Source organism: Capsaspora owczarzaki (genome assembly GCF_000151315.2).
Source record: "Capsaspora owczarzaki ATCC 30864 unplaced genomic scaffold supercont2.11, whole genome shotgun sequence".
NCBI lineage: Eukaryota > Filasterea > Ministeriida > Capsasporidae > Capsaspora > Capsaspora owczarzaki.
The window spans coordinates 1023806-1038944 of NW_011887302.1; the positions used below are offsets into that span (position 1 = coordinate 1023806).

At 56.5% G+C, this 15139-nt stretch overlaps 2 protein-coding genes across 2 annotated transcripts; one reads left to right on the forward strand and one right to left on the reverse strand.

Moving 5' to 3' along the window:
- Window positions 1–73: 73 nt before the first annotated feature.
- Window positions 74–6665, forward strand: CAOG_06527 (hypothetical protein; the record flags this gene model as incomplete). The annotated part of the gene is made up of 3 exons (XM_004345226.2): window positions 74–871; window positions 999–1073; window positions 1188–6665. The coding sequence occupies 3 exons, from the start codon at window positions 74–76 to the stop codon at window positions 6534–6536; spliced, it is 6222 nt and encodes a 2073-aa protein (XP_004345276.1). The 3' UTR covers window positions 6537–6665.
- Window positions 6666–7172: 507 nt separating this feature from the next.
- Window positions 7173–11423, reverse strand: CAOG_06528 (stretch responsive protein; the record flags this gene model as incomplete). The annotated part of the gene is made up of 4 exons (XM_004345227.1): window positions 7173–7207; window positions 7453–9987; window positions 10799–10835; window positions 11154–11423. 4 exons carry the CDS (start codon window positions 11421–11423, stop codon window positions 7173–7175), a joined length of 2877 nt encoding a protein of 958 aa, XP_004345277.1.
- Window positions 11424–15139: the final 3716 nt, after the last annotated feature.

The window sequence follows — 15139 nt, forward strand, 5'->3', positions numbered from 1 at the left end:
CCTGCTCACTCTTTGTTTTTTGGGTTTCAAAGCCTAACCTTTGTTTTTTCGTCTTTTTTTTTTTTTCTAAAACATGGCGGATACGCTTCATATTCAGGAAGGGTTTATCTGCCCGGCCTGCATGACACGGTTTGACGCTGCAGACCGCCTCCGATTGCACTACCGGCAGGAGCACTCTGCTGGTGAGCACGACCGCCACCACAGCAGTAACAATCATAATGCGGGTCAGAATAATCAGAACGGTGAAGCCGGATTTGGCGGGAATGGCGGATTTGGCGGGAATGCGAGCGGATCCCTCCGCAGCACACTCGTCCTGCCAGACCAGCCTGCCACTCCACCCGTCAACGGAGGAGCAGGCATCCAGCTGAACACAGATAGTAGCAATGGTGGTGGTGGTGGTGATCCGCCAGCGCTGAGCCACGTCGAGATTCAGGGCTACAATCCAACCGGCAGCCCCGACGCGCTCCTCGCATACGTCCTCGCTGCGATCGCAGACGGGCTGAGCTGCGGGCAGCGGACGCCACTCATCCTTGCACAGTCTCCGTCTGCGCGCCAGGGCGATCCCGTCGCTGCTGCTGTCTCTGCTGCCGCTGCTGCTGCTGCTGGCGGCGTCGGTCTCAGTCGCGCAGGAGCGGCACAACCTCAGCCAAAGGCGCTGCACAAGCTGCTCGCACACATCCCGCCGAGCATTCTACCAGCGGGCATTCATATGCCACACATCCATGTGACGCCATTCCTACCAAGCACTGCGACGACGGCGGCGGGTGCGGCGGGTACAGCGTCGTCGTTGTCGGCTTCGACACCATCAATAGGTAGCGGTGCCAACACAGACAATACGCCCGCTTCCTCTTCCGACCAAGTTCGACAGGAGGTATGTGTCATTTATATCAATGGTTGTGGTTTTTTCAAAACTTTGGTTGTCGTGCTGGGTTGGTTGGGATAAAGGAAGTTACTGCTTGACTCATGTTTCTGTTTTGTTTCCTCAACCACTCTCTCAGACGCTGCGATACTGTATGCATGCTCATCTACGAGAGGTGTTTGGCTTGACCGAGAAGACTTTTGCTCGAGCTTTGGTGAGGAGCTTGTTTTGTTTTGTTCCCAAAATGCTGCGCGAGTTGACTCATTCATCCCCTCGCCTTGCTTGACTTACTACGACTGCTGCTGCTGCTGACGGGGGTCGGATTCAGGAAACACTGGTGCTGGAACGCAAATTGGAAGTCACCGTCCACGGAGCCAAAAACCTGCTCCCAAAAGATCGCGACACTTGCAATCCGTTTGCAACGGTGCAAGTCGGTGCCGACGTTCAGCAAACCGCGTCTGTGCCGCACTCGTGCAATCCGACGTTTACAAACTCGACGTTCACGTTCGAGATTTGTCAGATGGGTCGACGTGCCATCGTCTCGGCCGAGACACTTGCTGAAGCGTCTGCGGGCTCGAGCCTGTCGGGTGCGTCACCGTTGCCAGAGGTACTCGTCCAGCTCTGGACGCGAACCCCCAGAGAGATCAAGTTTCTCGGACAAACGACGCTTGCCACGGATCGAGACTTGATTGGCGACGGTTGCTTTGTCGAACGAACTGCGACGCTCGAAAAACGAACCGCTCGATCCCACGTCTCTGGCACCGTCCATGTGTCTGCCGAGTTTCTCGTTACTCCGCGCACGGACAGCTGGAGCGAGCTCTTGGCTGCTGGAGGTGTGAGCAGTGGTGCGAAAACAACCGCCGCTCCAGCCTCCTCGGCCGCTGCTCCCACGCGTGCCATCCGAATGAGCCAGTCGTCCAAATCCTGCGTGCGGCGATTCACGAGCAAAGCCATGCTGAGCATGTACGCTCAATTTCTGGACGCCGTGGTGCGCTACGAAGTGACGCAAAAGTCGGCCTTCAACGCCAACGCGTCCACGTCCACGCTGGCCACGTGCATGACAGAGCCCAGCGTTTTTGCGCTCGGTGGTGCTTTGGAGGTGTACAGTCGCTTTTGGCGCGGATCGGCGTTGGTCGCTCTCGATTACGCGTCCGCTCCGGCCACGTCGAAAGGCGCGCTCGATGCTCATGGTTTTCCGCGCTACCTCGTCTCCTGTTTGCTCTTGGAGCGCTTTTGCAATGTGCATGGCATCTCCCCGCTCGATGCCCAGGCAGTGCTGCTGGATCGCGTGGCTCGTCACTTTGCCGCCACCAGCGCAGTCGACTTTGGCTTTTTGCGCTTGGGCTTGGCCAACCTGTTTATTCATCTGGATGGCATGACTGATCAGCAGCAGGTACTGCGGGGTGCTTCCTCCACACCCAATTTGTCGTCGGTCGTGCCGCTTGATCTTCCAGACGTCGTTGTCGACCCGGACAGACCGTCTGCTTCCTCTCCCACCCATCTCGCGCCTGACGCTGGCGCGAGTGCAAAGAAGGGCACTCCTTCGTCTAGCAGCAAGGGTCTCTTGTCTGCGTTCAAGTTTAGCAAGTCTACCAGCCACATGCACGATGTTGGACTGGATGACCCAGACACCTCGTCATTGGAACCGCTTCCATCGCCTGGAGCAAAAAACACTTCTCATGTTGAGGAAGCGGCCTCCTCTCCTCGGAGCTTGTCGCTTGCGCCGTCGGCGCTTGGACTCTCGCCATCGTCCAGCCGCTCCAGCTCTGTCGCAAACAATCCCCATCTGCCCCTGGCAATCCGCCACGATTCTGGCGCCTTCATGCAGCCGTTTGAGCTTTCGTCGTCTGGACGCGTTTGGCTGCATTCTGCATTGAGCTTACTTGGGCAGCTGCTGGAAAATTGCCTCAACCACTACACCCTCATGTTCCCGGATGCCGCTGCCATGCATGCTTTGCGCGATGCGCTCGAAGCGTTTGTCACTTCGAACCAGCTCTTGCTCCGGCTTGGAAAGCTGCCAGCGCAGGATGGGTTTTCGCCCATTCTTGCTCTCGGCTCGTGCGTGATGAAATGCAAGCAACACGCTTGGAACCTCTGGCAAATGAACGTGTCAATCAACGCTCCTCCGCGCTCGCCCACCACCCCGAGTTCCCCAGGCGAGCCGCTGCATCCCCCAACACCCACAGCTCGGTATGACATGCTTTCTCGCGCTGCTGCACTTGGAGAGCTTGTCTACAACGAGCTGGACGCTGACGACAAGCTGTACGCGCCTCTCTTCGCCGAGTACAAGGTGCCGCTGCAGCGAATCGCATCGGCCTTGCTCTGTGAGCTCCATGCCGAAACTGTGCACGAGCTTGCAGCGGCCGCCCCGTCTCTTCCTGACGACATCAGCCAAGCGTCCTTGCTCTACACCACCATCCAACGGCTGCAGGACTACGTGCGTCGGCACGAAGAGGCTGTTGGTGGCTGGCGGGCATTCTATCCCGCCTGGTTCAAGTGGCTCGATCCACCCGTCAAGCTGTGGCTGCGACAGGCGCGTGCCAAGATCTCAGAGTGGGTCACGGCCGCCTTGTTGCACGATCGGCTGCTGCCCATCACGAACGATCAGGTTTTGTATTCGTCCTCGGTCGTGGATATTTTCTCGTGCTTGAATGAGACCATTTCGGCGCTCTTGTCCCTCGAGTGGCCCGACAATTTGCTGCAGCACACCATTTTGCCCGAGATGGGCACGACTGTGCTCGAAGAAACCCGAAAACTGGCCGTTTGGCTCTGTCAGCCGTTTGCAGCGTCGACCAAAGGGCCAGCCGGTGGCAAGTCCGCTGCTGGTCTGCCGATGGTGGGTGACACCCCGACTCCAGGAAGCGTCTTGCAGCTCGAGCATTTGTGTGTGGCGCTCAACGACATTGCGCAATCGTTTCAAGAGATGCATGGCATCGCAACGTTGCTTGGTGTGCATATTGACGCATCGTTCTTTCAGCGTGCCAAGGTTCCGCCGGAATCGCGCAGAGGAAGAATGTTTACCACGATTCGCTCCAAGCGGTCTGCCAATGCTTTTCTCGACGGATTGCGAGCCAAAGCAGCCGGAAATGCCTCTACTACGGATGGCAGCGTGATTTCCGAAAATCCATCGACCAACAACAGCGTTGAACCGAGCGACGACGCTCGCACCTCGAGTGCGAATCGAGGTGGTGCCAGCTCAAACACCACGCAAGATCGAACTGCCCTTCTCGAGGAGTCTGCCAGCTCGCTGTCGCATCTGCATCTCGAAAATGTGATGCGGCGCACGTTGGAAGCGCTGAATGACGCTCTGGATGTGCTGTGCGCCATCATTGCTTCAACCGTCACTCCAACATTGAGCGCCTTTGTCAATTACCTGTGTGGCCGAGGCAAGAAGCCCGTGTTCACCGCCGCCATTGAAGACTTGCGTCGCGGTGGCGTCGCTGCGGCTGCAGCCGCCGTTGCGGCTTCACAAGCGCAGCTCCAGGCTGCTGCGAAAATCAACCAGGCCGGTGGCAACGCGAAAGGAGCGAGTAGTGCGAACAGCACGGCAGTCGAAAAGAAACTGGTCGCGTCCTTTGGATCGCTGATCAAATCGCTCGGTCCGACAAGTCCCTCTGCAGCAAAACTCACCGCAGCTGTGGCCTCGCGGCGCGATCTTCTTCGCAAGGTGCTGCGACTTCGCCTTCTCCCTGCCGGGACTGGCGATAGCGATCAGCCGCGCCCAACCGCCCTCTCTGGTCGCATGCACCCGAACGCCCTGTTTGTTTGGAACAAGCGGAATGGGCCACGCTGGCGCGAGCGCAGGCGTGCGCAAATTGCCGCCAGTCACCAAGGCGTGCTCGATGAGCTGATTGACTGGTTGGACACGGAGCTGGAGCTGCTGTCCTCGCATCTGTATCGCGATGTGCTGCTGCACTTTGTGCGCGATACGTGGTATGCAGTGTTGAACGCCACAGAAGAAGCAATGGTCACCACAGCCGCCAGTGCCGTGCGCGATCGGATGGACTGCACCCAGTTGGCCGCCCTGAGCGCAGCGCTCGCCACCTTGCATGACTTTTTCTTTGCCGAAGGCGACGGACTGTCGCTGTCCTCCCTGGATAAGGAAGAGTACCACGCGCTTCAGAATGCCTTCTTGCTCTCGCAGCAGCCAACAGCCGATTTGCTCGACGTCTACTACGAGCTGCGCAGCCAGACATCATCTCTGGTCCCTCTTGTGATGATTTGCGAGCCAGAGTCGCTCCTTCCTTCTCCGCGAATCTCGGCGCACGCGCGTCGTGTTGCCCCTGCTGAGCTCTCGAACGGGCATCACAAGAATGCAGCGTTGTTGTCGGCCGCCATGGTCACGGAGGACGACCATGACGACCCTTTCGGCCATCCCACCGTCACGGACGACGATGATGCCGCTGAGGATGGTCATCCCGCTGCCGTCCCTGCTGCTGCCACAGCCGTTGTGGTGTCTCGCCTTGACAGCCAGAGCGTCGACCACGCGCACGACACAACCAGTATTGCCACGATTGCCTCCATCGAACTGTCCTTTTTGGACTGGCAAGACTTGCCCCCAGAAGAGCTGTCGGCCTTGCTGCTTCAGCCCGTGGCCTCGGCGCCTCGTGACGATGGGAAGCCTGTGTTGCTCTCGTCCGTCGTCGCCGATGCCCCGCCTGAACCGGTGACTGGAACTGGCTTGCGTATGAGGTCGGAATCGGTGCTCAACTTTCGTCCAATCATCGAAACAGCACTGCAACTGGGTCAGTGCGTGGTGCGGTACTCGACCTTTGTCGAAGCCAAGTCGCGCACTCTGTCCGTCGTCGTTCATTCCGTCGAAGGTTTGGGTGGCGGCGGCGCGTCGCTCGGATGTGCTGCGGCTGCCGCACCCGAGTCTGTCCGACCTTCCTCTCCAAGGCCCAGCTCACCAAGACCCATCTCTCCCAGGCCCTCGTCGCCCGTTCCCCAATCCGAGCACACCACTGCCGCTTCTGGCGCCTCATCGACGCAACAACAACAACAGCAGCAGCAAATTCGTGGCACCATTGACGCAGTCGTGACGGTGGAACTCATTCTAAACCATACTCCGCTGGCGCCAAGGCACAAAACGACCGTCAAATCGAAGGTCTCGGCGACCAGCTACGAGGAACTGTTTACCTTTACGCTTCCGCCCGGTGCGCTGCTTCTTGGCGAGCTGGCCGACAACGCCGTCAAGCCAATGTTGCGACTGAGTATCTGGAACCACCACACATTCACGGCGAACGAACTCTTGGGAGAGTGCATGGTGAGTCTCACGCAGCCCATGCTCGTTCCAGCGCGCTCGCTCGAGCATGCTGACGGCGTGTTTATGCATGAGGTCGACCAATGCCGAATGATCCTCAAGGTCTTGTCGCTCCGAGCCAACGACAAGGAGGCAGATGAGTTTATCAAACCACGCGTCCGAATGCTCGCTTCCGTTGCCGACGCGGCCGTTGGAGCAGAGACACCTGCTGCCGTCCGTGAAAAGCTCGCCGCCTCTGCAGCTGCTGCTGCCGCCAAGGTCGCCCCAATGGTCGATATCGCGGCCGCGCGCAAGCGTCAAGCCCGCCGCTTTAAGCAAAGCCAGCGGCACTTTCACACAGTGCTTCGCAATCGCTTTGCCTTGTCTGACGTGGCTACCAGCGGTGGCTTCCCGTCGTCCGAGAGTGTCAAGTAGAGACGGTGCAAATCGTTCCATTGACTTTTTTGTCATTTTGTTTTCTTTCAGATATTAGTGATTGTCGTACAATGCTTCTGGTTTGTGTCAGGTTTTGTAATTTCGAAAATAATAAATACATGTACCACAACAGAACGATAATGCTCAAAGTTGGCAACCTCATCGCCTCAAATCTGGCACAGAAATACTGCTCAAACTTTGCAAAACTCGGCGCTCCATTTCGACCACCTTGGCTAACGGTCGGGATCAACGTGATGCTGCTGGAGTAAGCGTGTCACCAAGCCGATTTCGCCCAGCGACGTCGCCCACATCAAGACTGAATGGTCGTTGACAGGATCACGAGCAGCGGGATTGGCGCCCGTATCGAGCTGACGATGGGCCTCTTTAAAGTCTCGTCGTTGAATGGCTGCAAGAAGTGACGTCCCGTAGAATCGATCGAGCAGACATTCGTGCTCCTCTGGAGACGAGCCGACCACCAAAGCAAGGAAATCGCGCAGCGAGCAGTGGTAGAATTGCGCCATCTCACGAACCTGACGAATCCGGTCGTCCAACAAGCTGGTGGGGTCGGAATAGCCAGCCTCGTTCTCGCACAAATCAAGTTCGACCGCAACCTTGGCACGTTGATTGATGACCTGCTCACGGCGACTGTGGCCGACCACGCTTGAGCTGGGCTGCATGTAAGCGATTCCTTCGGCGTGCTGGACGAAATTGAAGGGCTTGCGGCGCGAGGACTCGGTTTGTGCATCGGAGGGTTTGGTGTGTGGTGCCAATCCTTCGTTGGACGCGGCAGCGCGACCTTTCCTCGCCAACGCGCGGGGCTTCTCGTCGTTGCCGAAAAAGGGTGCTTGTTGATTTTCGGCCGTATCAGGTGTCCTTCCAGATGCCCTAGGCGGCTCCGGTGCTGCAGCAGACGCACCTGCAGAAGCAGCGCCTCGTTTGACCTTGTCATCAACTTCCCCCTCTGCATCCTCGCCATCTTCCTCGCCAGGAGCCGCGCTGGCGAGTGCCTGGCTTTGTGCCATTCTCAGGCGGGCGAGCAGGTGCGAGCTCTTGCGCGCCTCGGGATCGAACGCAAAGAGATTTTCAGCTCCAAACAAATCGCCATGCTCGCTTCGAGAGCCGCCCATTATGCCCGTGAACATGCGCCGCTCGTGTGCTCGCTCAAGCGCCATGTTGCCCAGGTGCTGCTTGTACACTTGCCGGCCGTAGATTTGCTCTTCGATGGAGGCTTGACTCATCAGCCGATTCACTGCGACATCGCGCAGCTGGCCAATCCGGAAGGCGCGATCCTGAGCCTGCATGTCGCTGGCCGGGTTCCAGCTCGGATCGAAAACAATAACGACATTCGCAGCCGTCAGATTGAGACCCACCCCTCCAGCGCGGGTCGAGATGAGAAAGAGAAACTTGGATTTGTCCTGCTGAAACTTGTCGACGAGCACTTGCCGTTGCATGGCCGACGTTGCACCGTCCAGCAGCAGGTAGTTGTATCGTGGCATGACAATCTTCTCGATAATCCGCAGCATGCGGGTTGACGAACAAAAGATCAGCACCTTGTCTCCGTTCGCCTCGTAATATTGCAGTAGCGTTAACAGAATTTTAAGTTTGCCGCTAGTGTCGGCCGTTTCCGTCACCGCCAGCGGACTGTTACTCAGAAACGTTTTGAGCAAACGTGGGTCGCCGGAAAAAGCAATCTGGCAGCAAACCACCGCTCGCCAAACGTTAAAACGCTTGAGCGCTCGCTTTTCCAGCGCGTCGTCAGGGAAATGCTCGTCGTGCAATGGATTTAACTGGAAGGCCTCAATCATTTTCAAATGCATACGAGCTGTGAGCGCTTCAAGCAGCTGCCGCTCGGGCGCGGGGATGTTCAACGCATCAAGATACGCGCCGACTTCCGATACGAGCCACGGCGCTTGATCTTTCATGTCACGTTCAATTGCTGCTGCAGTTTCGTTCGCGGAATACGGTGTTAGCTTGGAAGCAATCGCGGTTGGGATGTGCTCGTCGTCGTTGAGCTTTTGAAAAAGCTCCTTCTCCTCATCTTCGAACGGATCATTGTTGTTGTTGGTGGTATCCTCCTCGTCGCCATTGTCAAGCTCGCCTCCGTCATGATCAGCGGCGGCGGCGGCGGCGTCATCGTCCTCGTTCTCGTCGAGGCGCTTTGCCCGTTTGGACGAGCTGGTAGACGCGGCAGCTTTCCGCCCTCTGGTTGGTCCAGGTTGGGCTGCTGCTGCTGCAGTGTGATGCCGCCGACTGCTGATGGGTGCCTCTCGCTCGAGACAAACGTCAGGAATGAGGAGCGCGGGATGATTGGAGAGCTTTTGCAGCATGGTTGTGCACCAAAAGATGGTCCCGCGTCGCACACGATGGTCAGCATCGTCGACCCAGCAGCACTGGGCACGAGGCTTTCCGGGCACTTTGTTGCATGGACAGGGAAGGCTGCTTTCGTGCAGATTTGCCAGCTCGGGACTAGCGAGCAAACGCGAGTAGGCCTGCTCTTGCAAGTCAGTCAGGTGACAAAAGACAATTTGCTCGGTCTTGCTTGGAAGCTGATGCGCGATCAGTTGCTTGGTGCGGCGGAGAAAGAATGTTTTCGCTTCGGCGTTCAGGTTGTCCACCGCGCGGCGACCGGTGGCAAGCTCGAGCATGGTGGCGTCGTGTCGGTGGCCAACCTTGATTGGACGGTCGTAGAGACGGCGGAATTGGTCCAGGCTGCCGAACGATCCCTTGTTGATAAAGTCCAGCAGCGCCCAATACTCGTCGAGGCGGTTTTGCACGGCGGTGCCGGTGAGGCCAAATCGTGGTCGGACTTTGAGGCGATTGAGCGCCATGGAGAGGGCTGCGTCGGGGTTTTTGAGCTTCTGGACCTCGTCAAAGATGGCACAGCGCCACGGCACAGCATCCATTTCCTCGCCCAGGTTTTGGCAAATGTTGTAGGTCGTAATCACCACGTCCACGGCCCGCGCCCGCGCATCCGCAATCGCCGTCTCGCGCGTGGTGCCGCCATAGCACACAGCTGTCTTGCAGTAACTCCACGCTTCAAACTCGGCCTTCCAGTTGAAAAGCACGGCTTTGGGACAAATGATCAGGACGGGGCCTTTCTTGCTCTCGTCCAGCAGCTCGTTGAAACACGGCTCCTCTGTCGTTGGATTGTAAGGCACGTACTCTGGCGGCATGTGTGATGACGAAGTCGGGTCGGGCTCCGAGTCGTGCGGCGCAGGCGGCGCCAGGTCGGCCGGGATTGAGTTTTTGAGTTTGGCGTGCAGGCTGCGAAACGCGTCGATTCGCTTTAAGCCCGTCATGCCCAGGAGCGCAGAAACAAACCCAATGACCTGGATTGTCTTGCCGAGTCCCATGTCGTCCCCGAGAATGGCGCCTTGGCCTCGACGGTAGCGCTCAAATAGAAACTGAATGCCGTCGCGCTGATACGGGCGGAGGTAGCCGTTGATGGTGGCTGGGATTTGGATGGTGGATCCATCCGTTCGAGTGAGTAGCACAAACGGCCGCTGCTTTCGAGCAGCAGAGGAAGAAGCTGTGGTGCCTTGAGGGAAAAACGGGCGCTGTTCGCCAAAATCGTGCTCGTCCGGCGAGCTTTCGTCCATGGGCGGAGGTGTATGGATGTGACCCGTATCTGGTGCAGCGTTGAACTGTCGAGATGGCGCAACAACAGCCTTGGCTTTACTACGTGAGCTCGAGAGAGCAGCAGCGGGTTGGAGAGCGGCTGCTTCGGGTTCTGGTTCTGCAGAGTGCTCGGCGCTATCAGATGCAAGGGCGTCCGAAATGCCCCGCTTTGAGCGAGTGGACGGCGGCTTTGTCGCACTGGCAGGTGTATTGGAGGGAGGAGGAAGAAGAAGATCTTGAGCGCCTGCGGAAAGCGTTGGAGTCGATGTCGCTTGCATTGCGGTATTTTGGTACAGTTTGGCCATTGCAGTCCGAGTGGCACGTTCGCGATCAAGAACATGCGCATCGAGAGGAGCAAAAAAGAGCTTTGAGCGAGGAACGACAGACCGCCGTTGTTCTTCCGAATTCGAATTCGTGGACGCAGAAGGCGGTGAGCCATCTTCTTCGGTACCGTGTTTGAGCCGAGTCGACCGTTGAGATGATGCTTGCGATGAGACCTGACTACTATCAGCAGTCTCGGATGCGTCTCGTTGTCGCAATTGGCCACCCGTTCTGGTGTCCGATTCCAGCTCTGGAACAAAATTACAAACAAAGTGTCAACAACAGAATGCCCGAATCTCTCAAAGCAAGAGGAACGAACGTACCCGCGCGACGCTTTTGGGACTGACGACTCTGAGTGGTCTGTGGAGGCGCTTGTGTAGCTTTTCTTGTTGATGACAACCTTGCTGCTTGTCTGAGTTTCTTCGTTTGGGTGGTCTGAGAATCTTGGTCCACCTCCTCTTCCTCTTCCTCGTCCTCCTCGCCATCGCCATCGCCTGTCTCAAAATCATTGTCTTTGTGACAATCGTTGATATCGTCATCCTGATCGTCGTCTGAGACAACAGCGCGGCGCCGTCGGAGTGGTTGAGCTTGACTGAGATTGCGGGAAGTTGCGACTCGAGCGCTCTTGCGCGTGGAGGTCGCTGGCAACGCCGACGCAGCAGAACGAGTATTGCGTACTCTTGCACGAGTCGTCTCTGCAGGCTCGGCGGCAGTCTGGTCCTTGGTCGTGGATGGGTCATCACCCTCTGCGACGAGCTGCGACGCCGATGCGAATGGCTGCAGGTCGGTCAGCGCCACCTTGGCAGGCTTCTCGTCTTCGAATCCGGCATACACGACGTATGCGTGAGTCTTGCTGGAAGCGAGGCGCGCAATCACAGCGGGATAGTGCAGGCCATCCCCGGCGAACAGGGCGAGACAAGCATCGCCACTGCTCCAGCATTGCGGCATGTTTGCGCCAACGCCAAACAAAAAAAAATGGGGGACTGCATGCTTTAGTTTGAGTTTACCGGCTCAACCTGTCCGAGACGTGGACGGAGTGCCGCAGTATCCCATTCCGTGGTGGCTTGCCAGTCCGTTCTTGAACTTTTTGATTTTTGAATCGAGCTTCATACGGCACACAAATCATGAAGTAACACTTACATGTTGCACAAACAGTGAAGAGACCACAAAACAATGCGAACAACACACAACCAAATTAAGACGATGGCTCAGCAAGTGCACTGAGAAAATGCCGGCACTCATTCTGTTCAACGCCGTAACCATCAACTTTGTCCAAAGCCTCTAACTGGACATGCTGGCGCTGGAAGACGACGCTGCGGAACGAGCCGTATCAGGCAATGCAAAGTACCAGCCGAGGTGCTTGACCGGTGGTACATCCCCCTTTGTGAGAGTGTGGGTCACTTGCTTTGTTTCGCCTCTCTCCGTCAGGGTGAACGAGACCTCTTTGGAGTCACCGATTTGGTCAAACAAGAACTGGCGCAGGTCCCCTGCTGTTTTGAACTGCTGCAGGCTGTCTCGCTGGTGAGCTAGGTGTCGAGTCTGCACGAGAAGGTGCGCCAGTGCATTGCACACTTCTTGTGTTCGTGTGCCCCACGAATAGAAGGAACTCGCAATGTGCGATGCAGGGCTGTGATGCGGGTCGAACGAATAGGCGCCTGTTGTTGCAGCAAACAGTCAGCGCATGCTCCACTCATCAATCGGCTGAGAACTAATACGTACTTTGCATAGCGGTCTGAAATCCTTGTGCGAATTTGTTCAGCGCGCTACGCTCCAGCGCCCACGAATTCTCTGCAGGTTTAGCAGTTGCCAAACGAGCTGTTGACATGACCCCCACAAGAACAAGCGTGTCGTCTTTGTATTGTGTCTGCACGTAGTGCTGATCGAGGTGCTGGCGGGCAGAATTTTCGTATTTGCGAAGCTCAGCGGGGCCTGTCGACTGGAGGTGCATGTGCAGCTTCATCTGCAGACCAATGACGACACGTTTCTTCGTCGCCTGATAGTCGGCAGCCATCAGCAAAAGAAAGTGAGAACTCAGAGTGACGACCACTCAACCAACAACAACGCGACCAATATCTAGCTCCAAACTTACGTGACCAGCAAGCTTGGCGAGCATGTAAGCGTCGATTCCTGGCTCGTTCTCTGGGGCAAGTTGCATGAACACTTTCGTGCCCCATTTTTTGGGTTTCAGCTTGAGTGACAGGTTTTTGCAGTCATCACTGAACTTGACCCCAGGCAGTAACTTGCTGAGAGGGACAAGAACGGCACTCGAAGAAGGTTTAGATGCCGACAACACGTGATGGGCAAGATACGCAGTCACCCGCAAGTTGAAGAGGTGGACAACGAGTCGCTCCCACAGATCGGGCTTGGACAGTGGGTTTGCCAGATCCTTGGAGATGCACTTAAGACTTTCTTTCAGAGTGTCTGCGAGCCGCAGGATGACATCGAGACTGTGTTTGACAGGCTCGAGGTCGAAATCGATCGGGACTGCGAGATGTTCAAACCCAAATGAGTGCCTCGTTTCCAGTCATTCAGATGCACTCATTCACAAACGAGCAGATCAGCTCCTCAAAAAGCCAGAACTTACTCAACTTGACCTCTTTGTACAAGTTGAACTGCAGGGACAGCTTTGGAGCATTCTGGTCAAAGATCTGGTCCAGCGTCACGTCATCCTGATCTGGCGTCATGTCATCCTGGTCCAGCGCCACGTCATCCTGGTCTAGCGTCACGTCGTCCGGGTCTGAAAGCGTTGCGATTGAGGGCGTTGCAGCTGAAGCGAGACGTGATCAAAACCACTTCGTGAGCGTAGTGACAGCAAGCAACTCGCCGAAATCATGCCTGAAAACATACCGACAAATGCCGCGCCGCGGCTGACCCAAGCAGCTACTTTCCTGTCAAGTTGCGATACCATCACAGTATCAAACGCGCAAAAGTGCACCAACTCGATCAAAGAAACAGCGCTAATTTCGGGCGTTGCGATGGCAGATTCCGTCCGCCCACTCATCGCTGCTTCAATGTGACCCGGCAAGCCACCAGCAATACGAAGTTGACCCACCAAGCTCGCATTGAGTCGCCAGGCAACTGACTTCTTTGATATGCTGGCAACTACATCAGCAAACTCGGCGGTGTGGGGGCCATCGAACGGTTCCATTGGAACTGGATTGATCTCTAAGTTGCTTGAATTCTCGGGGACGATATGCTCGACCAGACCGGGCGTGAGGTGTTCTGGAAGAGTTCCGGCGTAGAGTACAAAGAGCCGTGAAGCCGGATCGACGGTGGCATTCTTGAGTGACCAAAGTGAATGCTTCAGCAGCCAACGCTGAGATTTCAACTTCTCCAAGTAGCGTTGTCTGGCCAGATGTGCCTGTACGACCGAGGCTTCAGAAGCGGACAGTACTTGTGGGACCGGATTCGCCTCGGAGACCAGCTTCTCTTGTGCGCCAACCTTGTCCTTCACGTCCGCCTTCCTCGCAGCGTTCGCCCGTTTCACAGCGGCTGGCTCTTTCACAGCGGCCACCGCTTCCATCTCCTCAGCGGACAGAGCAAGCAATCTGTTGATTTCGTCGACCGCAATCGCAACGTACGGTAACTGATCCCCAGGTTTCGGCGCACGACCGTGCCGACGCTTAAACTCGAACTGCTGGATAAACTCCAGAGTAGCATCCACCCGGAAGCTCCCGGTCTGGGCAAAGTTCACTTCAAAGAAGGTCGGAGGGATGTCGAAGTACGCTTGCAGAAGGCGAGTCGCAAGAGCGTGTTCAGGGTCGGCGTGGAAGACGATGGTCCAGTCTTTGGTAATGTCGAAACTGGTTGCGTTGCTGAAGGTGACAAACAAGGAAATAAACTCGAGTCCTCGGCTGTTGAATACTGCAGGAGCGATGCGGCTCACAAACTCTTCGCAGAGCCTTGTTTTTCCTGCACCAGGCAACGTCGACGCCAGAAGTGATGGAAAATCCAGTCGGTTGTAGTGATTCGATGAACGCGCCAAGCGTTCGTTCATGTGCGCTTTAATCGCAGTGGTTGCCACTTGCAGATCAACGAGGGGGTACGTGGGAGAATACTGGCTCAACAGAAACGAAGCACCAACAGTGAGTCGCGGACAATGCCACAACTTCCAACAGAGGACAACATACCACCCGTGCCGCCTTCGGCGTGAGTTGGATCAGACCCTTAAGTGAAGCTTGGATAAGTTCCGGTGTGAATTTCGGTGTAGCTGGTCACGAGAGAACAATTTGTCAGAAACCCCGCAGCAACTCAGTCACCCACACACACACACACACACACACACACACACACACAAACACACACACACACACACACACACACACACACACACACACACACACACACACACACACACACACACACACACACACACACACACACACACACACACACACACACACACACACACACACACACACACACACACACACACACACACACACACACACACACACATACGCACACACACACTCACACGCTTGCAGAGTGTGTGCAGACAGGAGACAGACGAGGTGCTCGGAGACAGGGGCGGGGTGTCGGGGCGCCCGGCGGCCTCCCTCTTTTGTGTTGTTGTTGGTGAGAGAGATATATAGAAGGAGGCATCAGTGTGTGCTATGGTCACAGACATTAAAACAGTGCTGCCCTGTGTGTGAGATTTTTTG